The sequence below is a fragment of the Xiphias gladius genome, chromosome 23, assembly GCF_016859285.1.
Source record: "Xiphias gladius isolate SHS-SW01 ecotype Sanya breed wild chromosome 23, ASM1685928v1, whole genome shotgun sequence".
Lineage (NCBI taxonomy): Eukaryota > Metazoa > Chordata > Actinopteri > Istiophoriformes > Xiphiidae > Xiphias > Xiphias gladius.
In genome coordinates this window covers 15,619,763-15,644,860 of record NC_053422.1, presented here as the reverse complement: position 1 = coordinate 15,644,860, position 25,098 = coordinate 15,619,763, and the positions used below count along the sequence as shown (strand labels likewise).

At 43.6% G+C, this 25,098-nt stretch overlaps 7 protein-coding genes across 13 annotated transcripts in view; all 7 read left to right on the top strand.

Annotated features, from left to right (window-relative positions):
• The window catches only part of LOC120785775 (protocadherin gamma-C5-like), a 230,444-nt gene that overhangs the window by 123,134 nt on the left and 82,212 nt on the right, over nucleotides 1–25,098 (top strand). The window contains exon 1 of one of the 7 annotated variants that reach the window (XM_040120700.1): nucleotides 7,111–9,680. The exons of the other annotated variants lie outside the window; for them this stretch is intronic. Coding sequence (XP_039976634.1) covers nucleotides 7,296–9,680 — 2,385 coding nt within the window. The 5' untranslated portion in view covers nucleotides 7,111–7,295. Of the gene's footprint in view, nucleotides 1–7,110; nucleotides 9,681–25,098 lie in introns of those variants that run through there. 7 annotated transcript variants of the gene reach the window in all.
• Nucleotides 102–2,558, top strand: LOC120785651 (protocadherin beta-16-like). Its single transcript, XM_040120523.1, has one exon. The coding sequence runs from the start codon at nucleotides 105–107 to the stop codon at nucleotides 2,556–2,558; it is 2,454 nt and encodes an 817-aa protein (XP_039976457.1). The 5' UTR covers nucleotides 102–104.
• LOC120785650 (protocadherin beta-16-like) lies at nucleotides 3,677–6,130 on the top strand. The gene has a single exon (XM_040120522.1). It carries the CDS (start codon nucleotides 3,701–3,703, stop codon nucleotides 6,128–6,130), a length of 2,430 nt encoding a protein of 809 aa, XP_039976456.1. The 5' UTR covers nucleotides 3,677–3,700.
• On the top strand, nucleotides 10,992–14,375 carry LOC120785649 (protocadherin beta-16-like). The gene is made up of 2 exons (XM_040120521.1): nucleotides 10,992–13,398; nucleotides 14,341–14,375. The coding sequence occupies exons 1-2, from the start codon at nucleotides 10,998–11,000 to the stop codon at nucleotides 14,373–14,375; spliced, it is 2,436 nt and encodes an 811-aa protein (XP_039976455.1). The 5' UTR covers nucleotides 10,992–10,997.
• Nucleotides 14,472–17,045, top strand: LOC120785786 (protocadherin beta-16-like). The gene has a single exon (XM_040120722.1). It carries the CDS (start codon nucleotides 14,607–14,609, stop codon nucleotides 17,013–17,015), a length of 2,409 nt encoding a protein of 802 aa, XP_039976656.1. The 5' UTR covers nucleotides 14,472–14,606; the 3' UTR covers nucleotides 17,016–17,045.
• On the top strand, nucleotides 17,940–20,396 carry LOC120785647 (protocadherin beta-16-like). The gene has a single exon (XM_040120520.1). It carries the CDS (start codon nucleotides 17,946–17,948, stop codon nucleotides 20,394–20,396), a length of 2,451 nt encoding a protein of 816 aa, XP_039976454.1. The 5' UTR covers nucleotides 17,940–17,945.
• On the top strand, nucleotides 20,844–23,380 carry LOC120785646 (protocadherin beta-16-like). The gene has a single exon (XM_040120519.1). It carries the CDS (start codon nucleotides 20,981–20,983, stop codon nucleotides 23,378–23,380), a length of 2,400 nt encoding a protein of 799 aa, XP_039976453.1. The 5' UTR covers nucleotides 20,844–20,980.

Below are 25,098 nucleotides of genomic sequence, written 5' to 3'. Positions count from 1 at the left end.
CGCCGAGCTGTTTTATACACTGAGGAAATACAACGGATTTGTCTTTCCAACGGAAATTAGGACTGTAGTTGATTTCGTGCTGCATGGAGAAGCCGGACAGAACAATGAGGCTGCAGGCGCTGTTGTTTCTCTCATTCTTTTCTCTCACGTCGGTGGCCGGGCAGGTCAGCTACTCCATTCCCGAGGAAATGACCAGGGGGTCGTTAATCGGCAACATCGCTCAGGATTTGGGTTTAGACCGAAGAAGATTAACATCCGGCAAAGCTCGGATTTTTACAGGAGACAGTGCAGAGTACATCGAGCTGAACAGTGAAAGGGGAGTCCTCCTTATCAAAGAGAAAATAGACAGAGAAGCGCTTTGTGGACAGACGACGCCCTGCGCCTTGCATTTTCAGGTTATATTAGAAAACCCGATGGAATTTTACACTGTTGTTGTCGAAATTACAGATATAAACGACAACACCCCGGTTTTTGAAAAATCTGACATGAACTTCAAAATAAGCGAATCTGCCGCAATTGGAGCGAGATTCTTGTTGGAGAGGGCAATCGATCCCGATGTTGGCATGAATAGCCTGCAGAGTTATTTTCTGACTAAAACTGAGAATTTTGTGCTTAAGCTGAAGGATCAGCCTGATGGCGAAAAGATAGTTGAAATGGTTTTAAAAAAACCTCTTGACAGAGAAAAAGAAGAGGAGATATTTCTAGTCTTAACTGCGGTGGACGGAGGGGAACCGAACCTATCTGGCACAGCACAAATACATGTTACAGTGCTTGATGTTAATGACAATGCACCTGTTTTTACGAAGACAGTTTACAAAGCTACAATAACTGAAAACGCCCCTAGACGCACAGTCATAACCAGAGTCATTGCCTCTGATGCTGATAAAGGATCAAATTCCAAGATAACATATTCGATATCCAACACCGTTGCAGAAGTACGAGAGATGTTTGAAATCGATGAAATAAATGGGGATTTGATCTTGAAAAGTAGTGTTGATTATGAAAAGGCACGTTACTATCAAATACATGTGCAAGCCAGTGATGAAGGAGGGCTGACAGACTCATGTAAGATTACAGTTGAAGTGATAGACATTAATGATAACAAACCAGTTATTAATATTATGTCACAGACTAATGTTATTCCCGAGGACTCTAAACCAGCAACAGTTGTGACTATGGTAAATGTTCAGGACTTAGATTCCGGAGATAATGGCAAAGTCCACTGTGCCATTAATGAACATATTCCTTTTACACTAAAGCCGACGTCAAGTAATTTCTTCAACCTAGTGACAGACAGTGAGTTAGACAGGGAGAGAGCCTCTGAGTATAATATCACGGTGACCTGCTCTGATGAGGGAGTGCCCTCCCTCTCCAGCAGCGTCACTCTCACCTTACAGATCTCGGATGTGAATGACAACGCGCCTGTCTTTGAGAGGAGCTCATATGAGGCCTACATTGTAGAAAACAACACACCGGGCCTCTCTGTGTTCACAGTGAAAGCCAGAGACGCTGACTGGAACCAGAATGCCCGCGTTTCTTACATACTGGAGGACTCCTCTGTTAACGGAGTGCCAGTCTCCTCGTACGTGTCCGTTAGTGCTGATAGTGGAGTCATCCACGCAGTGCGCTCGTTTGACTACGAGCAGATCAAAGATTTCCACTTCCGCGTAAAAGCGCAGGATGGAGGTTCTCCTCCACTCAGTAGCAATGTGACCGTGAAAATACTGATCCAGGACCAGAACGACAACCCCCCTCAGGTTCTGTATCCAGTCCAGACCGGGGGCTCTCTGGTGGCTGAAATGGTGCCTCGTTCAGCAGATGTGGGCTATCTGGTGACTAAAGTGGTGGCTGTCGATGTGGACTCTGGACAGAATGCCTGGCTCTCCTATAAACTGCAGAAAGCCACAGACAGGGCGCTGTTTGAAGTGGGCTTACAGAATGGAGAAATCAGAACAATCCGCCAAGTCACCGATAAAGATGCTGTGAAACAGAGACTGACTGTTATAGTGGAGGACAACGGGCAGCCCTCTCGTTCAGCTACAGTCGTTGTGAACGTGGCGGTGGCGGACAGCTTCCCTGAAGTGCTGTCGGAGTTCACTGACTTTCCGCACGACAAGGAGTACAATGACAACCTGACTTTTTACTTGGTGTTGGCTCTGGCTGTGGTTTCCTTCCTCTTCATCACGTGTTTAGTGGTTATTATATCGGTGAAAATCTACAGATGGAGACAGTCTGGCATCCTGTATCAGTCCAGTCTCCCCGTGATTCCGTATTATCCACCACGTTACTCAGACACTTTGGGGACAGGGACTCTCCAACACGTGTACAACTACGAGGTGTGCAGGACGACTGACTCCAGAAAGAGTGACTGTAAGTTCGGCAGAGCTGGTAGTCAGAACGTGTTGATAATGGACCCCAGTTCTACGGGGACGATGCAGCGGCTGCAGGGTGAAAAGAGCATCCTGGATGAACCAGACTCTCCTCTAGAGGTTAGTTTTCCAGAAGATGCAGATTTTCTTCATCCGCTATTCGTAGGCTTATTTTTTGCAACACTGTGAATTAGACCTTAGTCAGCTTTACAGTTGCAGCATGTGTATCTAGTTATAGTTTGACTTGCTGGGAATAGGTGTGTATTTCATTTTGGGGTTGCTCTTATTCAGGACCTTGGACAGCGCACAGAACAGTCGCATTACTGTGTTACTCAAATGCCTAAATTGATAGACAAATGGCTATAAATTGGTATAATTTCATCATTTCTCTCTCTCTCTTGCCCTCTTGGTCTGTTTATGTGTGTTTGTGCCTTTTGCATGCTCCTCTGTGTTTGTTTGTTTCATTGGTTTTTGTTTAAGATTATGTAGACACATATACTAGGATTGTCACTGAGAAAAACTTAGAGACACAGACATGTAGTTTTTTTTTTTTTTTTTTCAATGCACACAGTTTGTAGGTTCACGCCGAAATGCTGAATGGAATTTGGATTAATTGCTTTTCTATAGTGTATTTCATATTTCAGAACCACGGACAGCGCAAATGATATCTGTGTCACTGCAATGTAAGGATAAGGTATCCTGACAAATCATTTGCATCTTGGCCTTTTTAGACTCTTTGGCTCTTGGTATATGTTGATGCCCGTGTGTCCGTGTAGATACACCTGTGTGTTTTTTTGCCGGTACTTTTTTTCTTTTTTCTTTTTTTTTTTTTTTTTTGGTTGTATTATTGCTTTATATTCTAATTTATATCATTAGTTGCTTTAGTCATACGTCTGTCATGTATAGGTTATGTAGACAAATACGAGCTCGAGTGTTTATATGAGATTTAAATACAGCAAAATATCTCTTAGTAAATATCTCTGTTACATATGTTTAAAATTTCTTTATTGTGTGTGTCATAACAAGAAGCCATGTAGTTCGGTTCATTGAACAGAGAGGGACGCTGTTGGCCATCGAGTGGCTGAGGAATCGTTAGTTGCAGCACCTCCCCTATATCTCAACATATTACATTGTGAAATAGAGAGAGGGGCAGAGTTAACAGTCGGGATTGCCAGGACGGCAGAATGGGATTCCTTTGTTCGAAAATTTAGGATAAGTGCCATCTTTGGGACCACATACGTGTATCTACCGGTCAAAATCGGGACTGGGGGCGAAGAAACAGAGGATTTTCGGATTTTCGGATTTTCTTCACGGACGCGTCGACCGGAACGATGGGATGGCAAGTGCTGTTGTTTATCTCGGTGCTCTCTCTCAGTGCGGTGTGCGGGCAGGTCAGCTACTCAATTCCTGAGGAAATGGCAAAGGGGGCTCTAATAGGCAATATAGCCCAGGATTTAGGTTTGGGTGTGGAAAGACTGAAGTCCGGTAAAGCTCGTATTTATACTGGCAACACTGAAGAATATATTGAGCTGAAGAGAGAAAGAGGAGTCCTCCTTATCAAAGACAGAATAGACAGAGAATCGCTCTGCGGTCAAACAATGCCCTGTGCGCTCCATTTTCAGATGATCCTGGAAAACCCCATGGAGTTCTACACGGTGACCGTCGAAATTATCGACATAAACGACAACCCTCCCACATTTGAGAGAGGTGAGATGAAATATGAAATTAGCGAATCGGCTCTCACTGGAGCTCGATTCGTCTTGGAGAAAGCCGTAGATGATGACGTTGGTGTCAACGGCTTGAACAGCTACGCCCTAAAACCAAGTGATAATTTCGCATTGAAAACCATCAGCCGAGGAGAGGGGACTAAACATATCGAGATGGTTTTACAGAAACCACTGGACCGAGAAAAACATGAGCATATATCACTAATACTAACAGCCGTGGATGGTGGTGAACCACAGCTCTCGGGGACGATGCAGATTCTCATAACGGTGTTAGACGTAAATGATAATCCTCCCGTGTGTTCAAAACCGGAATACAAAGCAAGTGTGACAGAGAACGCTCCTATTGGCACTGTAATAACTACCGTAAGGGCTACTGACCTAGATAAAGGCAATAACGGAAAAGTGACATACATGATTTCAAAATCAGGAGCAGCAAGTCTCTTTAAAGTTGATGCAGATAATGGAGTATTGACCTTAGCTGGAAATGTAGATTATGAAAAAAGGAGACTTTACGAGTTAGATGTTCAGGTGTCAGATCAGGGAGGATTATCCGATGCATGTAAAGTAATTATAGACGTGACAGATACAAATGATAACCCCCCATCCATTAACATCATGTCGATTTCAAACACTGTATCTGAGAACATGAAACCGGGGACGGTTGTTACAATGCTTAATATACAAGATCCAGACGCAAATGAAAACGGCAAAGTCATGTGTGTTTTAAACGAAAATATTCCATTTGCCATTAAGTCAACAACAAACAATTTCTTTACCATTGTCACAGACGGTGATTTAGACAGAGAGAGAGCCTCTGAGTACAATATCACGGTGACCTGCTCTGATGAGGGAGTGCCCTCCCTCTCCAGCAGCGTCACTCTCACCTTACAGATCTCTGATGTGAATGACAACGCGCCTGTCTTTGAGAGGAGCTCATATGAGGCCTACATTGTAGAAAACAACACACCGGGCCTCTCTGTGTTCACCGTGAAAGCCAGAGACGCTGACTGGAACCAGAATGCCCGCGTTTCTTACATACTGGAGGACTCCTCTGTTAACGGAGTGCCAGTCTCCTCGTACGTGTCCGTTAGTGCTGATAGTGGAGTCATCCACGCAGTGCGCTCGTTTGACTACGAGCAGATCAAAGATTTCCACTTCCGCGTCAAAGCGCAGGATGGAGGTTCTCCTCCACTCAGTAGCAATGTGACTGTGAAAATACTGATCCAGGACCAGAACGACAACCCCCCTCAGGTTCTGTACCCAGTCCAGACCGGGGGCTCTCTGGTGGCTGAAATGGTGCCTCGTTCAGCAGATGTGGGCTATCTGGTGACTAAAGTGGTGGCTGTCGATGTGGACTCTGGACAGAATGCCTGGCTCTCCTATAAACTGCAGAAAGCCACAGACAGGGCGCTGTTTGAAGTGGGCTTACAGAATGGAGAAATCAGAACAATCCGCCAAGTCAATGATAAAGATGCTGTGAAACAGAGACTGACTGTTATAGTGGAGGACAACGGGCAGCCCTCTCGTTCAGCTACAGTCGTTGTGAACGTGGCGGTGGCGGACAGCTTCCCTGAAGTGCTGTCGGAGTTCACTGACTTTCCGCACGACAAGGAGTACAATGACAACCTGACTTTTTACTTGGTGTTGGCTCTGGCTGTGGTTTCCTTCCTCTTCATCACGTGTTTAGTGGTTATTATATCGGTGAAAATCTACAGATGGAGACAGTCTCGCATCCTGTATCACTCCAGTCTCCCCGTGATTCCGTATTATCCACCACGTTACTCAGACACTTTGGGGACGGGGACTCTCCAACACGTGTACAACTACGAGGTGTGCAGGACGACTGACTCCAGAAAGAGTGACTGTAAGTTCGGCAGAGCTGGTAGTCAGAACGTGTTGATAATGGACCCCAGTTCTACAGGGACGATGCAGCGGCTGCAGAGTGAAAAGAGCATCCTGGATGAACCAGACTCTCCTCTAGAGGTTAGACTAAATTATAATGTTTCACTGTTAAACACAACTGTTGTTCTTTAAGTAACAACTAGGGGATCATACCATTTAAAAGGCATTTTGCATTTAGGGAACTGGGGTTTATATGTATAAAACAATGTGAACTGGTTACTTTTTCAGACATTTTCGGTTTACTTTCCCTTCCATTTCTTTTCATTTCATTATCCCCAAAAAATAGAATACATTTTCATTTCCATATTTCTTTCTTCAGACGTACGATGCATTGCCTTAGTAATAACAAATCATAAATGATAAATAATAAGAGTAGTAGTGGTGGTGGTGGTAATAGTGGTTGTATTGGTAATGGAAGCAGTATGCGAATTATTTTTCATAGAAAGGTTTGAAAATACTCCAGTTATTATAGCGCCACAAGGCACGGCAGCTTGTGCAGTCCTGGCTGCAGTTTTGGTTCTGATTCAGAGTGTATTCACTTCAGGTTTGCCGACAGCGACTTTACTAGCAGTAGTAGTAGTAGATATAGTATAGACACTTACTTAACTTGTCTGTTAAGTGCTGTTTCTACAGCATAGAAATCGGCCTCTGCCTATTTTTTTCTCATGATCTGTTCACAATTGTCACTATTTATGGAAACCTTTGTTTTACGAGCTCTTCCTCCCCTTCCAGTCTTTCGTTTGGATTTCTTATCCACCCCGATCCTTGATACACGTGCAAGGTCTGTTAAACACATTCATTTTGACTGTGTGTCTATAATCTTTAAATCTAATAATATACAGAGCTAAACGGTAAACTTGAAGAATTTCAATGCCTGCATGCAGCCGCTCGGAAACTCCGAAATATTACTGAAGTACATGTATTGAAACTAAATGTCGAGGTGGTTTACAGTTAGTTCTCCCAGAGTTGAAATTTCAGTTGTCATTCTGCAGTTATATAGTATGAACTCTAAGGGCCGCTGTTGACCAGAGGGTTGATGACTGAGAGCAGGGTTGTAGCAGCACCTCCCATGTAACCTCGTCATAATACAGAGAGAACACGAAGGACAACGAACGGACAGTTATGGTTGGGGAGAATTACTGAAAGAAAAAGGAGATTTCGACCTGATAGAGAATTACTTCCAATGAGTGCTTTGTTTAGCTGCTGATGTGAGATTTGACACTGGAATCAAGGGGTTGTCTGTTTTAAGGAATATAAAGAGACTGTGGGGCCTCACTGGGAAAAAACGGACAGAACAATGAATCGGCAAGTACTGTTGTTTATCTCTCTCCTCTCCCTCGACTCGGTGTTCGGGCAGATCAGCTACTCTATTCCCGAGGAAATGGCCAAAGGATCTTTAGTGGGAAATTTAGCACAAGATTTAGGGTTAGAAATAAATCGTCTGTTATCGGGTAAAGCTAAGATCTATACTAGGAGCAGCGGCGAGTACATCGAGTTGAACAGGGAAAGAGGACTCCTCCTCGTCAAAGAGAGAATCGACAGAGAAGCGCTGTGTACAGAGACGACGCCGTGTGCTTTACATTTTCAGATTATTTTAGAAAATCCTATGGAATTTTACAGTGTTACAGTCCAGATCACAGACATCAATGATAATGCTCCGACATTTGAAAAAAGTGAAATGAAATTCAAAATTAGCGAGTCAGCGATCACCGGGGCAAAATTTGTGCTGGAAAGGGCTGTGGACCTTGATGTTGGAATCAATGATCTTCAAAGGTACGAATTAAAGCCAACGGATAATTTTGCTCTGAAACTCCACAATAACGCTGATGGAAATAAAAATGTAGAGATGGTGCTACAGAAACCTTTAGACAGAGAGAAAGAAGAGCAGATATCTCTAGTGTTAACGGCTGTAGATGGAGGAGAGCCGCAGATGTCAGGAACAATGCTGATTGTTATTACAGTTTTAGACGCCAATGATAATGCTCCCGTTTTCACACAGTCCACATACAAGGCTACGGTTACTGAGAATTCACCTAAAGGAACAGTTGTGGCTACTGTTACAGCCTCAGATGCAGATCAAGGCTCTAACGGAAAAATAACATATTCAATTACAAATACGTTAGATAATGTCAGGAAAGTATTTGAGGTAAATAAAGAAAATGGTGAAGTTTTATTAATTGGTGATACTGACTTCGAAAAATCAAGACATTTTCAGATAAATTTACTTGCTAGTGACGATGGAGGACTGACAGACTCGTGTAAATTAATTGTCGATGTGCAAGATGTAAATGACAATAGACCTGAAATTAACATAATGTCCAAGTCAAATGTGATATCGGAGGATGCCAAACTCAATACGGTCGTTACAATGATAAATATTGAAGATGAGGACACCGGAGAAAACGGAAAAGTCCAGTGTTTTATCAGCGGAAATGTACCTTTCTTTTTAAAGGCATCATCAAATAATTTCTATAGTTTAGTGACAGACAGTGAGTTAGACAGGGAGAGAGCCTCTGAGTATAATATCACGGTGACCTGCTCTGATGAGGGAGTGCCCTCCCTCTCCAGCAGCGTCACTCTCACCTTACAGATCTCTGATGTGAATGACAACGCGCCTGTCTTTGAGAGGAGCTCATATGAGGCCTACATTGTAGAAAACAACACACCGGGCCTCTCTGTGTTCACAGTGAAAGCCAGAGACGCTGACTGGAACCAGAATGCCCGCGTTTCTTACATACTGGAGGACTCCTCTGTTAACGGAGTGCCAGTCTCCTCGTACGTGTCCGTTAGTGCTGATAGTGGAGTCATCCACGCAGTGCGCTCGTTTGACTACGAGCAGATCAAAGATTTCCACTTCCGCGTCAAAGCGCAGGATGGAGGTTCTCCTCCACTCAGTAGCAATGTGACTGTGAAAATACTGATCCAGGACCAGAACGACAACCCCCCTCAGGTTCTGTACCCAGTCCAGACCGGAGGCTCTCTGGTGGCTGAAATGGTGCCTCGTTCAGCAGATGTGGGCTATCTGGTGACTAAAGTGGTGGCTGTCGATGTGGACTCTGGACAGAATGCCTGGCTCTCCTATAAACTGCAGAAAGCCACAGACAGGGCGCTGTTTGAAGTGGGCTTACAGAATGGAGAAATCAGAACAATCCGCCAAGTCAATGATAAAGATGCTGTGAAACAGAGACTGACTGTTATAGTGGAGGACAACGGGCAGCCCTCTCGTTCAGCTACGGTCGTTGTGAACGTGGCGGTGGCGGACAGCTTCCCTGAAGTGCTGTCGGAGTTCACTGACTTTCCGCACGACAAGGAGTACAATGACAACCTGACTTTTTACTTAGTGTTGGCTCTGGCTGTGGTTTCCTTCCTCTTCATCACGTGTTTAGTGGTTATTATATCGGTGAAAATCTACAGATGGAGACAGTCTCGCATCCTGTATCACTCCAGTCTCCCTGTGATTCCGTATTATCCACCACGTTACTCAGACACTTTGGGGACAGGGACTCTCCAACACGTGTACAACTACGAGGTGTGCAGGACGACTGACTCCAGAAAGAGTGACTGTAAGTTCGGCAGAGCTGGTAGTCAGAACGTGTTGATAATGGACCCCAGTTCTACAGGGACGATGCAGCGGCTACAGGGTGAAAAGAGCATCCTGGACGAACCAGACTCTCCTCTTGAGGTTGGTTAAATAGTTTTGCTTCGTCTCTCTGCCTTAATGTCTCTTTCAGTGTTAAGCTGCATTGATAGTAAACTGGTGCAGCAATTCCACCATTTTCAGAACCATGGACAGTGTCCCATAACCTAATTCTCGATCAATAGCGTTAGATTATTTAACATGCACCCCACTTTGACTTTGTTGCAATAAGTGTTAAATGCGGAATGATAAGTCCTTTAGAATGTCAACATTGTTTTCAGACCTTTTAAAAAGTACACGTTTTATTGCTTTCAGTAGGAAATACTGGGGTATGGAAATTTAAAACACTTAAAATTGTTATCATAGTTTCTTCCCCTTGAAGTCTTTACTTATTTAATAGCATTTCCATTGTAGTAGTTTTTATTAGTCCTTTCTTTGTCGACAACCTTGTTTAGAAAGAATAATCTGGCTTGGGAGTGTGACTGGTGGTTGATATTTAATTGAACCGGAATGCCCTGAACCATAATTTAATGTTTCAGTATTAAAACATTTTGTTCTGTTTTCGTCCAGATTGGTAATAATAAGTTCTAAGGATTTCTTGAATACTTATTAAATGCACGTTTTCCTATTGAACACTAATATATGTTTAACAAACATCAGTGACACTTTCGTTTTCTTTTGTTGAAAGTCTTACATGTAGTCATTTTGTCTGCCTGAAACCACTTGTGATGGTCCAGTGGTCAGTTTATAAGACTTTCATCTTTTCAGGACCTCGGACAGCGACATTTCTAGGCTCAGCTTTTTCCTCTCCATGTCCCTGTTTTTTCATTATTTTAGTTGAATCTTTTAGCTGTTTTTCCCTTGGTACCTGCTAATCTATTTAATTTTTTTTTCATTATTGTGGCTAAAGATTCAAACAAAAGTGAGAAAGCAGAACCATAAACTGTTATGAAATATCGACTTATCATTTGCGAATAGTGCAATGTTATGGCTATTGTTGCCTTAATTCAAGTGCGACAAGTCTTCTGGACAGATTAATCCATGCAGGTTTTTCTGCAGTTATATAGTATGAACTCTAAGGGCCGCTGTTGACCAGAGTGTTGATGACTGAGAGCAGGGTTGTAGCAGCACCTCCCATGTAACCTCGTCATAATACAGAGAGAACACGACGAGAAAGAAGGGACACTCGGAATCTATAGAATATCTGATAACAGAGGACGTCCTCCATGCATGATTTTTTTTTTTTTGCACTGTGTGGATTATACTGTTGCGAAATTGATGCATGCCAGTGGAACGGATTCCAGTTTATGGAATATATAGCCGTGCTGTGGAAACTCGCTGAGAAAATACTCGGATAGAACAATGAGGGGACAGGCGCTGTTGTTTATCTCTCTCCTTTCCCTGGGCTCTGTAACTGGGCAGGTCAGCTACACTATTCCTGAGGAAATGGCTAAAGGATCTGTAGTCGGTAATATAGCACATGATCTAGGTCTAGAAACCAAACGTTTGACTACTGGTAAAGCTCGAATTTATACCCGCGACACTGATGCGTACATCGAGTTGGACAGGGAAAGGGGAGTCCTCCTCGTCAAAGAGAGAATCGACAGAGAGGCGCTCTGCAGACAGACGACGCCGTGCGCTTTACATTTTCAGGTTATTTTAGAAAATCCTATGGAATTTTACAGTGTTACAGTCCAGATCACAGACATCAATGATAATGCTCCGACATTTGAAGAAAGCGAAATCGAATTCAAAATTAGTGAGTCAGCGATCACCGGGGCAAAATTTGTTCTGGAAAGGGCTGTGGACCTTGATGTTGGAATCAATGATCTTCAAAGGTACGAATTAAAGCCAACGGATAATTTTGCTCTGAAACTCCACAATAACGCTGATGGAAATAAAAATGTAGAGATGGTGCTACAGAAACCTTTAGACAGAGAGAAAGAAGAGCAGATATCTCTAGTGTTAACGGCTGTAGATGGAGGAGAGCCGCAGATGTCAGGAACAATGCTGATTGTTATTACAGTTTTAGACGTCAATGATAATGCTCCCGTTTTCACACAGTCCACATACAAGGCTACGGTTACTGAGAATTCACCTAAAGGAACAGTTGTGGCTACTGTTACAGCCTCAGATGCAGATCAAGGCTCTAACGGAAAAATAACATATTCAATTACAAATACGTTAGATAATGTCAGGAAAGTATTTAAGATAAACAAGGAAAATGGTGAAGTTACTTTGATTGGAAACATTGACTTTGAGGAGTCGCGAAATTTTCAGATTAATGTACGTGCTAGTGACGATGGAGGACTGACAGACTCGTGTAAATTAATCGTCGATGTGCAAGATGTAAATGACAATAAACCTGAAATTAACATAATGTCCAAGTCAAATGTGATATCGGAGGATGCCAAACTCAATACGGTCGTTACAATGATAAATATTGAAGATGAGGACACCGGAGAAAACGGAAAAGTCCAGTGTTTTATCAGCGGAAACGTACCTTTCTTTTTAAAGGCATCATCAAATAATTTCTATAGTTTAGTGACAGACAGTGAGTTAGACAGAGAGAGAGCCTCTGAGTATAATATCACGGTGACCTGCTCTGATGAGGGAGTGCCCTCCCTCTCCAGCAGCGTCACTCTCACCTTACAGATCTCTGATGTGAATGACAACGCGCCTGTCTTTGAGAGGAGCTCATATGAGGCCTACATTGTAGAAAACAACACACCGGGCCTCTCTGTGTTCACAGTGAAAGCCAGAGACGCTGACTGGAACCAGAATGCCCGCGTTTCTTACATACTGGAGGACTCCTCTGTTAACGGAGTGCCAGTCTCCTCGTACGTGTCCGTTAGTGCTGATGGTGGAGTCATCCACGCAGTGCGCTCGTTTGACTACGAGCAGATCAAAGATTTCCACTTCCGCGTCAAAGCGCAGGATGGAGGTTCTCCTCCACTCAGTAGCAATGTGACCGTGAAAATACTGATCCAGGACCAGAACGACAACCCCCCTCAGGTTCTGTACCCAGTCCAGACCGGAGGCTCTCTGGTGGCTGAAATGGTGCCTCGTTCAGCAGATGTGGGCTATCTGGTGACTAAAGTGGTGGCTGTCGATGTGGACTCTGGACAGAATGCCTGGCTCTCCTATAAACTGCAGAAAGCCACAGACAGGGCGCTGTTTGAAGTGGGCTTACAGAATGGAGAAATCAGAACAATCCGCCAAGTCACCGATAAAGATGCTGTGAAACAGAGACTGACTGTTATAGTGGAGGACAACGGGCAGCCCTCTCGTTCAGCTACAGTCGTTGTGAACGTGGCGGTGGCGGACAGCTTCCCTGAAGTGCTGTCGGAGTTCACTGACTTTCCGCACGACAAGGAGTACAATGACAACCTGACTTTTTACTTGGTGTTGGCTCTGGCTGTGGTTTCCTTCCTCTTCATCACGTGTTTAGTGGTTATTATATCGGTGAAAATCTACAGATGGAGACAGTCTCGCATCCTGTATCACTCCAGTCTCCCCGTGATTCCGTATTATCCACCACGTTACTCAGACACTTTGGGGACAGGGACTCTCCAACACGTGTACAACTACGAGGTGTGCAGGACGACTGACTCCAGAAAGAGTGACTGTAAGTTCGGCAGAGCTGGTAGTCAGAACGTGTTGATAATGGACCCCAGTTCTACAGGGACGATGCAGCGGCTGCAGAGTGAAAAGAGCATCCTGGACGAACCAGACTCTCCTCTAGAGGTTAGACGTATTTGGCGTTTTTACACACCATTAACAATTTTTTTTTTAAATTTTTTTATTTTATTTACAACACGTAGGTTTTCTATAGAAGTAATGGGTCAAAGCCAGTTCAGAGGATCATCTTCCTCTTGTCTTAAACTCTCTGACTTTATTCTTTAGGCCAGTTATATTTATGTCTGTCTCTTGAATATATGTTATCAGTGCTCCATTTTCGACGTTGACCTCCTTGCTGCAGTTGAGTTGATGGATTTAGACTCATTGTTAATTGATTTGATGTTGCTTAACTTGTTCCAGGGGCAGATACACAACGGTCATTTGTTACATTCGGACTTTGCATTGTGTTGGACAGCTCAGCTGATGGATTCAGCACCCCCAGTTTATATACATCTACGTCTTTTCTTACATGTTACCACTGGCTTTTAACATACACGAACGAGTTTCCAATCTAATAATGTGGTTCATATACTTGTTTTTTGGTAACGAGCATTAATCTGTTGTGGGCATCAGTCGCAGAAAAGTTTGTCAATTTTGGTACAAGAGTGCTTTTATTGACACGGGATTTGTGCGGGGCATCCATGTCGGTCGTTTTTCATAAATTTTCCGTTTCAGGACATGAGACAGCGACATTAACTGTATCCGCTTCCTTTATCTCTACTCCGTGTCCCCACTTTATATAATACCATCTGTCGGTGCTTTTACTTAAACTTTCTCTATTCGTTTAAATATGAAACAGAGTGTAAATACAGCATTCCATAGTTAAGGTCACTTATGAAGTGACTGTAAAAATAAAAAAATGCAGCCATAACTTTGAATATGATCCGCAGAGCTTTGGGATATTATTGAAATTGTCACTGCATTTACAAAGACTTTCACTGAAATTTAGATTTTTGATGGCAAGTCTTCTGAAGAGAGATCCATTTATGTTGGATGCCTGCAGTGTTCTAATGTGGACTCTTAGGGCCGCTGTTGACTAGAGTGTCGACGGCAGACTGAAGGGTTTTAGCAGCACCTCCCATCTAACGTCGACATAATAAAGAGAGAGCACGACGGGAAAGAAGGGACACCCGAGTTATGCAGGATATTTGAAATACACGTCGATCTTTTAGACTTCTTTCTCTTGTGTGGATTATGCCGGTGCTAAATTAAGGGGTTGATACTGGAATCGACATCAGTTTTGTGGGATATAAACCCATCGAACCCCACTGAGGCGATTCGGTGAGAACAATGACAAGGCAAGTGCTACTGTTCGTGTCTCTCCTCTCCGTCGGCTCGGTGTTCGGGCAGGTCAGCTACACTATTCCTGAGGAAATGGCCAAAGGATCTCTAGTCGGCAATATAGCACACGATTTAGGTTTACAAACCAAACGTCTACAATCTGGTAAAGCTCGAATTTATACCCGAGACAGCGACGAGTACATCGAGTTGAACAGGGAAAGGGGAGTCCTCCTCGTCAAAGAGAGAATCGACAGAGAGGCGCTCTGCAGACAGACGACGCCGTGCGCTTTACATTTTCAGGTTATTTTAGAAAATCCTATGGAATTTTACAGTGTTACAGTCCAGATCACAGACATCAATGATAATGCTCCGACCTTTAAAAGAAGTGAAATGAAATTCAAAATTAGCGAGTCAGCGATCACCGGGGCAAAATTTGTGCTGGAAAGGGCTGTGGACCTTGATGTTGGAATCAATGGTGTTCATGACTATGATTTAAAACCATCAGGTAACTTTGCTCTGAAACTCCACAATAACGCTGATGGAAATAAAAATGTAGAGATGGTGCTACAGAAGCCTTTAGACAGAGAGAAAGAAGAGCAGATATCTCTAGTGTTAACGGCTGTAGATGGAGGAGAGCCGCAGATGTCAGGAACAATGCTGATTGTTATTACAGTTTTAGACATCAATGATAATGCTCCCGTTTTCACACAGTCCACATACAAGGCTACAGTTACTGAGAATTCACCTAAAGGAACAGTTGTGGCTACTGTTACAGCCTCAGATGCAGATCAAGGCTCTAACGGAAAAATAACATATTCAATCACAAATTCGATAGATGATGAAAGGAAAGTGTTTGAAGTTAATGAAGAAAATGGTGAAGTTACTTTGATTAGAAATATTGACTTTGAGGAGTCAAGAAACGTTCAAATAAATGTACTTGCTAGTGATGAAGGAGGACTGACAGACTCTTGTAAATTAATTGTCGATGTGCAAGATGTAAATGACAATAGACCTGAAATTAACATAATGTCCAAGTCAAATGTGATATCGGAGGATGCCAAACTCAATACGGTCGTTACAATGATAAATATTGAAGATGAGGACACCGGAGAAAACGGAAAAGTCCAGTGTTTTATCAGTGAAAATGTACCTTTCTTTTTAAAGGCATCATCAAATAATTTCTATAGTTTAGTGACAGACAGTGAGTTAGACAGAGAGAGAGCCTCTGAGTATAATATCACGGTGACCTGCTCTGATGAGGGAGTGCCCTCCCTCTCCAGCAGCGTCACTCTCACCTTACAGATCTCTGATGTGAATGACAACGCGCCTGTCTTTGAGAGGAGCTCATATGAGGCCTACATTGTAGAAAACAACACACCGGGCCTCTCTGTGTTCACAGTGAAAGCCAGAGACGCTGACTGGAACCAGAATGCCCGCGTTTCTTACATACTGGAGGACTCCTCTGTTAACGGAGTGCCAGTCTCCTCGTACGTGTCCGTTAGTGCTGATAGTGGAGTCATCCACGCAGTGCGCTCGTTTGACTACGAGCAGATCAAAGATTTCCACTTCCGCGTCAAAGCGCAGGACGGAGGTTCTCCTCCACTCAGTAGCAATGTGACTGTGAAAATACTGATTCAGGACCAGAACGACAACCCCCCTCAGGTTCTGTACCCAGTCCAGACCGGGGGCTCTCTGGTGGCTGAAATGGTGCCTCGTTCAGCAGATGTGGGCTATCTGGTGACTAAAGTGGTGGCTGTCGATGTGGACTCTGGACAGAATGCCTGGCTCTCCTATAAACTGCAGAAAGCCACAGACAGGGCGCTGTTTGAAGTGGGCTTACAGAATGGAGAAATCAGAACAATCCGCCAAGTCACCGATAAAGATGCTGTGAAACAGAGACTGACTGTTATAGTGGAGGACAACGGGCAGCCCTCTCGTTCAGCTACGGTCGTTGTGAACGTGGCGGTGGCGGACAGCTTCCCTGAAGTGCTGTCGGAGTTCACTGACTTTCCGCACGACAAGGAGTACAATGACAACCTGACTTTTTACTTGGTGTTGGCTCTGGCTGTGGTTTCCTTCCTCTTCATCACGTGTTTAGTGGTTATTATATCGGTGAGAATCTACAGATGGAGACAGTCTCGCATCCTGTATCAGTCCAGTCTCCCCGTGATTCCGTATTATCCACCACGTTACTCAGACACTTTGGGGACAGGGACTCTCCAACACGTGTACAACTACGAGGTGTGCAGGACGACTGACTCCAGAAAGAGTGACTGTAAGTTCGGCAGAGCTGGTAGTCAGAACGTGTTGATAATGGACCCCAGTTCTACGGGGACGATGCAGCGGCTACAGAGTGAAAAGAGCATCCTGGATGAACCAGACTCTCCTTTAGAGGTTAGTCCTTCAGTTACAAAGTAGTCATGATATTATTGTATGGTTTAACCAAAATTAATTAATTACTTAATTAAAAGGGAAAAAAGTAAAGGAAAAACCTTACAATCACACTTTTAGTTGAAAGTCATCAGTGTGGCGTAATAGATGTGTTTCAGCACCACGGACAGCGCCAGAGGAGTCATCGTACTTGAGGCTAATACAGAATTTTTATAAGAGCTAAGTTTTACTATGTTTTCTCTTGTAAATTTACTCCTACGTTGGTGTGCGTGTGTGTGTGTGTGTGTGTTTGTTTGTGTTTGTGTTTGTGTGTGTGTGTGTGTGTGTGTGTGTGTGTGTGTGTGTGTGTGTGTGTGTGTGTGTGTGTGTGTGTGTGTGTGTGTGTGTGAGAGAGAGAGAGAGAGAGACTTGGTGTTTTCCTGGTGTCCTTTTATTCAGCAAAATGTCCTGGCAGCATTAACTCGTAGAGTACAGTTGACAAACAGTGGTTTTATTCAGAGAATTTTATACTGTTTTGGCTTTTACTTCTTATTCGTTCCACAGTTTATTAAAACGCGTATGGCAATAAGGTGAATCGTGCTACACAATGTGATTTGTGTCCAGTACTTTAAATGATAACTTTTTTAATTTTACAAGGCCTTGTCTCCTTAGTGCCCCTGTCTTGTGCAGTTTTGTGTTCTGTACTCTTAGGGACGCTGTTGGCCAGTGTGTGGTAGTTTCACTGCAGATTTCAACAGCACCTCCCAGAACACTTAGATTTGTGGGAAGCAAGGTCGATGCAATACACGGTGCGAGCTACAGCTACACTACACACGGGCAAAGGAGTTGGAAATATTTTGATCCACATTAGTGCTGACGCTTTTTCGTTCTTAATCCTGCTCGGTGTGGAATGCGACTGTCTTTTCTGCGGATTATTTTCTGATTCGTTCTGATGATAGAGAACCGCTGAACGAAACAATGAGACGGCAAGTACTATTGTTTCTCTCGACGCTCTCTCTCTGTTCCGTGCTTGGGCAGGTCAGCTATTCTATCCCGGAGGAAATGTCGAAAGGATCATTGGTTGGCAACATCGCGCAAGATTTGGGTTTAGATTTAAAGCGGTTGAAAGCAGGAAAAGCTCGCTTGCATGTTGGAAACAGTGGTGAGTACATCGAGCTGAATAAAGAAAAGGGACTCCTTCTCATCAAGGAGAGAATAGACAGAGAGGCGTTGTGCAAACAGACGACTCCGTGTGCTTTACACTTTCAAATCATTTTGGAAACCCCCATCGAGTTCTATCGCGTTACGGTAGAAATAACAGATATAAACGACAACGCCCCTACATTCAAAATGAATAGTATGTTATTTGAGATAAGCGAATCGGCTGTCAGGGGGGCGAAATTTGTATTAGAGAAAGCGTTAGATTCTGATGTTGGAATAAATGGACTCAAGAGCTATTCCCTTAACCCAACAGATAATTTCGTTTTAAAACTCAACGACAACGCAGGGGGAGAAAAGGAGGTAGAGATGGTTTTGCAGAAACCTCTTGATCGTGAGAAACAAGAGCATCTGACTCTAACACTAACTGCAGTCGACGGAGGTGAACCTCAGCTGTCGGGGACAGTGCAAATTCACGTAACTGTGTTAGATGCGAATGACAATGCTCCAGTGTTTACGCACTCGACATATAGAGCTAGTTTAATGGAAAACTCGCGGAAGGGAACGTCATTGATAACTGTAACAGCCACAGATATAGATCAAGGCACTAATGGTTTATTGACGTACTCTATTTCGAGTAACACTGAGGGAATTTCGGATTTGTTTGAAATACACGGGACAAGTGGAGAGGTACGTTTGGTTGGAAATATAGATTATGAAACGTCAAAACATTATCAACTACATGTTAAAGCAAGAGATCAAGGTGGGCTCACTGATTCATGCAAAATACTATTTGACATTATTGATGTTAATGATAACACTCCAATAATAGATTTGATGTCAACTACTCAATCTATAGCGGAAGATTCCCGGTTACAAACAGTTGTTGCTGTGATGAATGTGCATGATGCTGACTCGGATAATAACGGAGTGGTAAAATGTTTTCTAAGTGAAAGTGTACCCTTTATCATTGAAAATACATCGAATGGATTCTATAGCATACTAACAAACACTGACTTGGACAGGGAGAGAGCCTCTGAGTATAATATCACGGTGACCTGCTCTGATGAGGGAGTGCCCTCCCTCTCCAGCAGCGTCACTCTCACCTTACAGATCTCTGATGTGAATGACAACGCGCCTGTCTTTGAGAGGAGCTCATATGAGGCCTACATTGTAGAAAACAACACACCGGGCCTCTCTGTGTTCACGGTGAAAGCCAGAGACTCTGACTGGAACCAGAATGCCCGCGTTTCTTACATACTGGAGGACTCCTCTGTTAACGGAGTGCCAGTCTCCTCGTACGTGTCCGTTAGTGCTGATAGTGGAGTCATCCACGCAGTGCGCTCGTTTGACTACGAGCAGATCAAAGATTTCCACTTCCGCGTCAAAGCGCAGGACGGAGGTTCTCCTCCACTCAGTAGCAATGTGACCGTGAAAATACTGATCCAGGACCAGAACGACAACCCCCCTCAGGTTCTGTACCCAGTCCAGACCGGGGGCTCTCTGGTGGCTGAAATGGTGCCTCGTTCAGCAGATGTGGGCTATCTGGTGACTAAAGTGGTGGCTGTCGATGTGGACTCTGGACAGAATGCCTGGCTCTCCTATAAACTGCAGAAAGCCACAGACAGGGCGCTGTTTGAAGTGGGCTTACAGAATGGAGAAATCAGAACAATCCGCCAAGTCACCGATAAAGATGCTGTGAAACAGAGACTGACTGTTATAGTGGAGGACAACGGGCAGCCCTCTCGTTCAGCTACAGTCGTTGTGAACGTGGCGGTGGCGGACAGCTTCCCTGAAGTGCTGTCGGAGTTCACTGACTTTCCGCACGACAAGGAGTACAATGACAACCTGACTTTTTACTTGGTGTTGGCTCTGGCTGTGGTTTCCTTCCTCTTCATCACGTGTTTAGTGGTTATTATATCGGTGAAAATCTACAGATGGAGACAGTCTCGCATCCTGTATCAGTCCAGTCTCCCCGTGATTCCGTATTATCCACCACGTTACTCAGACACTTTGGGGACGGGGACTCTCCAACACGTGTACAACTACGAGGTGTGCAGGACGACTGACTCCAGAAAGAGTGACTGTAAGTTCGGCAGAGCTGGTAGTCAGAACGTGTTGATAATGGACCCCAGTTCTACGGGGACGATGCAGCGGCTGCAGGGTGAGAAGAGCATCCTGGATGAACCAGACTCTCCTCTAGAGGTTAGAAATTTTCTCCTTTGGTTATGTCAGAGTTACATGTTGTGTGTCTGCTCGCTGAGGATTTAATTTCAGCACCTCGGACAGAGGCAGTCCCATGTAACCCTCCTTTCTCTCGCTGTCACATTTGATATCACAGAGTTGTAGTAATATGCTTTCAGTTTTGTGTTTTTATTTAATTATTTTGCTGTCACTACACGCCCTCCATAATTTTATGATGTTCGGCTGGGACTGAGCCCCCCTCTTTCAAAAATTTTCTCACTTTTCTTTTCTTTTTTTTTTTTCTTAAGTTTTCTCATCAAACCAATGATCCACATTCCTTAACTATTTCAACTGATAATAGCTTCACTTTTCCTGTAATTTCCCTCGTTGAACTCCGTGGGCCGCTGTTGGTCAACGTGTTGCAGTTGGAGACTGGGTCTGTAGCAGATCCTCCCATGTCATGTCGGTATTTTAGAGAAAGAGAAGGGGAGAAAGCACTGTTCACGGACAGATGACCCATTAGACGGACACATTAAGCTGATAGACTCTGCTTCACAATTTGTGGATTATATCATTATTGCTTTATTGACTTTCACACGGAGATATTTTTATTGTGAAAACCGACTGCAAAACCCTTTTGTTGTGGCACAACGTAGACTGTGGATAGAACAATGAAACGGCAAGTAGTGTTTTTCGTCTCGATCTTCTCTCTCGGTTCAGTTCTCGGACAAGTCAGCTACTCAATTCCGGAGGAAATGGCTATAGGCTCTGTGGTGGGCAACATAGCACGAGATTTAGGTTTAGATGTGAAAAGACTGAAGTCAGGTAAAGCCCGTATATTTACGGGCGACAGTGCGGAATACATCGAGCTGAGTAGAGACAGAGGAGTCCTCCTCGTCAAAGAGAGAATCGACAGAGAGTCGCTCTGCAGACAGACGACGCCGTGCGCTTTACATTTGCAGATTATTCTAGAAAACCCGATGGAGCTTTTTCGAATAACAGTAGAGATTACCGACATCAACGACAATAGTCCCAGTTTTAAAAATGACGAGAAACGTTTTGAAATTAGCGAATCCGCAATTACAGGCTCAAGATTTGTATTAGAAAGAGCGGTCGACGCAGACATTGGCATAAATGGCCTGAAGAATTACAGCTTGAAACCTACGGATAATTTTGTGCTGAAAATGCAAAGTCAGGCAGATGGAAATAAAAAAGTCGAAATGGTTTTACACAAGCCGCTGGATCGAGAGAAAGAGGAACAAATATCACTGCTGTTAACAGCTGTGGACGGAGGAGAACCTCAGATGTCTGGCATGGTAAAGATTTATGTGACCGTGCTCGATGCAAACGACAATGCTCCCGTTTTTACACAGTCGGTTTACAAAGCGGCCATTGCGGAAAATTCTCAGAAAGGAACAACATTGACAAGAGTTAGTGCTTCTGATGCAGATAAAGGAACAAATGGGGAAGTTTCATATTCAGTGTCGACCACTATGGACAGTGTGTCTGATATATTTACAATTAATGAAAACGGCGAAGTAATATTAGTCGGTGAAGTCGACTTTGAAAAAGCCAGGAATTACCAAATTGATATTGAGGCTAAAGACAGTGGCGGTCTTTCTGATTCCAGTAAGATTATAGTTGATGTTATGGATATTAACGATAATAAGCCTGTAGTTAATGTACTTTCCACATCTGCTTCAATCCCGGAAAACTCTCCCCTAAATACAGTTATAGTTATCTTCAGTGTCCTTGACCCAGATTCAAGTAACAATGGTCAAGTGAACTGCAGAATAAATGGCAACATACCATTTACTATAAGTACTTCTTCAAATGATTTCTATAGTTTAGTGACAGACAGTGAGTTAGACAGGGAGAGAGCCTCTGAGTATAATATCACCGTGACCTGCTCTGATGAGGGAGTTCCCTCCCTCTCCAGCAGCGTCACTCTCACCTTACAGATCTCGGATGTGAATGACAACGCGCCTGTCTTTGAGAGGAGCTCATATGAGGCCTACATTGTAGAAAACAACACACCGGGCCTCTCTGTGTTCACAGTGAAAGCCAGAGACGCTGACTGGAACCAGAATGCCCGCGTTTCTTACATACTGGAGGACTCCTCTGTTAACGGAGTGCCAGTCTCCTCGTACGTGTCCGTTAGTGCTGATAGTGGAGTCATCCACGCAGTGCGCTCGTTTGACTACGAGCAGATCAAAGATTTCCACTTCCGCGTCAAAGCGCAGGATGGAGGTTCTCCTCCACTCAGTAGCAATGTGACAGTGAAAATACTGATCCAGGACCAGAACGACAACCCCCCTCAGGTTCTGTACCCAGTCCAGACCGGGGGCTCTCTGGTGGCTGAAATGGTGCCTCGTTCAGCAGATGTGGGCTATCTGGTGACTAAAGTGGTGGCTGTCGATGTGGACTCTGGACAGAATGCCTGGCTCTCCTATAAACTGCAGAAAGCCACAGACAGGGCGCTGTTTGAAGTGGGCTTACAGAATGGAGAAATCAGAACAATCCGCCAAGTCACCGATAAAGATGCTGTGAAACAGAGACTGACTGTTATAGTGGAGGACAACGGGCAGCCCTCTCGTTCAGCTACAGTCGTTGTGAACGTGGCGGTGGCGGACAGCTTCCCTGAAGTGCTGTCGGAGTTCACTGACTTTCCGCACGACAAGGAGTACAATGACAACCTGACTTTTTACTTGGTGTTGGCTCTGGCTGTGGTTTCCTTCCTCTTCATCACGTGTTTAGTGGTTATTATATCGGTGAGAATCTACAGATGGAGACAGTCTCGCATCCTGTATCAGTCCAGTCTCCCCGTGATTCCGTATTATCCACCACGTTACTCAGACACTTTGGGGACAGGGACTCTCCAACACGTGTACAACTACGAGGTGTGCAGGACGACTGACTCCAGAAAGAGTGACTGTAAGTTCGGCAGAGCTGGTAGTCAGAACGTGTTGATAATGGACCCCAGTTCTACAGGGACGATGCAGCGGCTACAGGGTGAAAAGAGCATCCTGGACGAACCAGACTCTCCTCTAGAGGTTGGTTTCATAGAATGACACAGTTTGCATTACATCCATAATGGCAGATAGGTTTTATGTATCTGGTGATTATGTTGCACACTAAACTGGGGCTCCTGCTAGGAATCTAGGAATCACAATGCAATGCGCACAATTGTTTTTTGTCATCGTTTTCCATCTGTACAACCAACCCTCCCTAATGGTTTTCTCAAGACATCTTCAATATCCACCTCTTAATTTTTACATTCTTTATAAAAACCTGCATCTAGTTGTATCTAGTGCAATATTCAGCAACATTAAACTTTTGGTCCTTTTTAACATTATCTTTATGATCCCAGTTTTTGCCATACTTCAGGTGCATGAAAAGCATAGGAATACATCGGATTAAAAGCAGTGTGATCCAAGGTCTTGCATCAGTGCCCAGAATCTGCACTTTTTGGTGACTACATTGTTGCTAATTATGTGATTATAACTATATAGAGATGATTGTACTTGCAACATTACAGAATGACAGACCGAGCAGTTTCTCTTTGGGTGGAATGCCCATAGAATCCATATGTGATTGACAGTGTGCATTACTTCTTTATTGCGTTTGATCCTGCCGACTTGCTGTCATATCCACCCATACTCTTTGATAACAGATTTGTAATTTCTAAGTTTCTTTGCCAGGGATTGGCGCCTTCTTTAAATCTGCAGCTTTTACCCCCTGTTGTCACTGTTAACTGACTTTTACAAGTGTATGTAAAATCACATAAGGTTACTGATATATCTACTTTGCGTGCTTCTGTGCGAAAAAAAAAAATGTGGACGTTAAAGCAACAGTTCGGAAGTCAGTTTGGGATTTCAAATTTGAATTTTCCAGCAGCAATATTATAATCAGCTTTTATACATGTGCAGTAGAGTGCAACTATTAATCAAGAGCTGAAAGTTCTGTGTTAAGCCTCCCTTTAGTGAACTGGCAACTAAAATTTGTAAACACTGTGTTCAGTACCATTTACAGGACTGCTGGGATATCCAAAAGCAACACACTGTCTACCAATCTACTGCTGGTCTACTTTTGGCAACACATGAGACTTTGATCGTGTAAGCCAAGTTTCAGACCGTGCTGGCACCTATAATTTCTAGTCTTTATGGCAAACGTACTTACTGTACAGAAACTCACATTCACAAATGGTCTGTTGTTCAAGTAGTCTGATTTAAAGGAAATGTCATCTGCCTTTTAGTGTGAAGCAAAATGAGTTTTTATTCTGGATTTTTGGTAAACTGAAAGATTTGCTAGATTAATCTATGAACTGTTTCTTATGTGTAGTTCTTCATTAGCTATTTCCACTCTTGTGAATTTTAACATAATGTTTGATAAAAGCATTTGATGTGTTTATTCATCTGAAAATCTCTTTCCTCTTGAAGAAGTATCATAATTATTTGCACAAAGGCATTCTTACTTTAGCCTTCTTTATAATTACATTTTAATATAATTTGTGAGTGAAACCATGCTTCCTGCCTATTGATATCATTGTGCATTCAACACCAGCGTCATGGACAGTGCTATTCAGAGAGGGACAAAAGACACACCAGTGTAACAGGTGAAGAATTATGCCCAATCACTCCAAACACTTCTTTACTATCCCTTTTCCAGAAAATTGTTCCACCATGTCTGTGAATGTACATTTTAATGTTTCTTTCTATGATTGTTCATTTTCATATTCTTAGAGTCCCATGGCATATTATTAGGAAATACTTTGTTTTTGTTGCTAAAG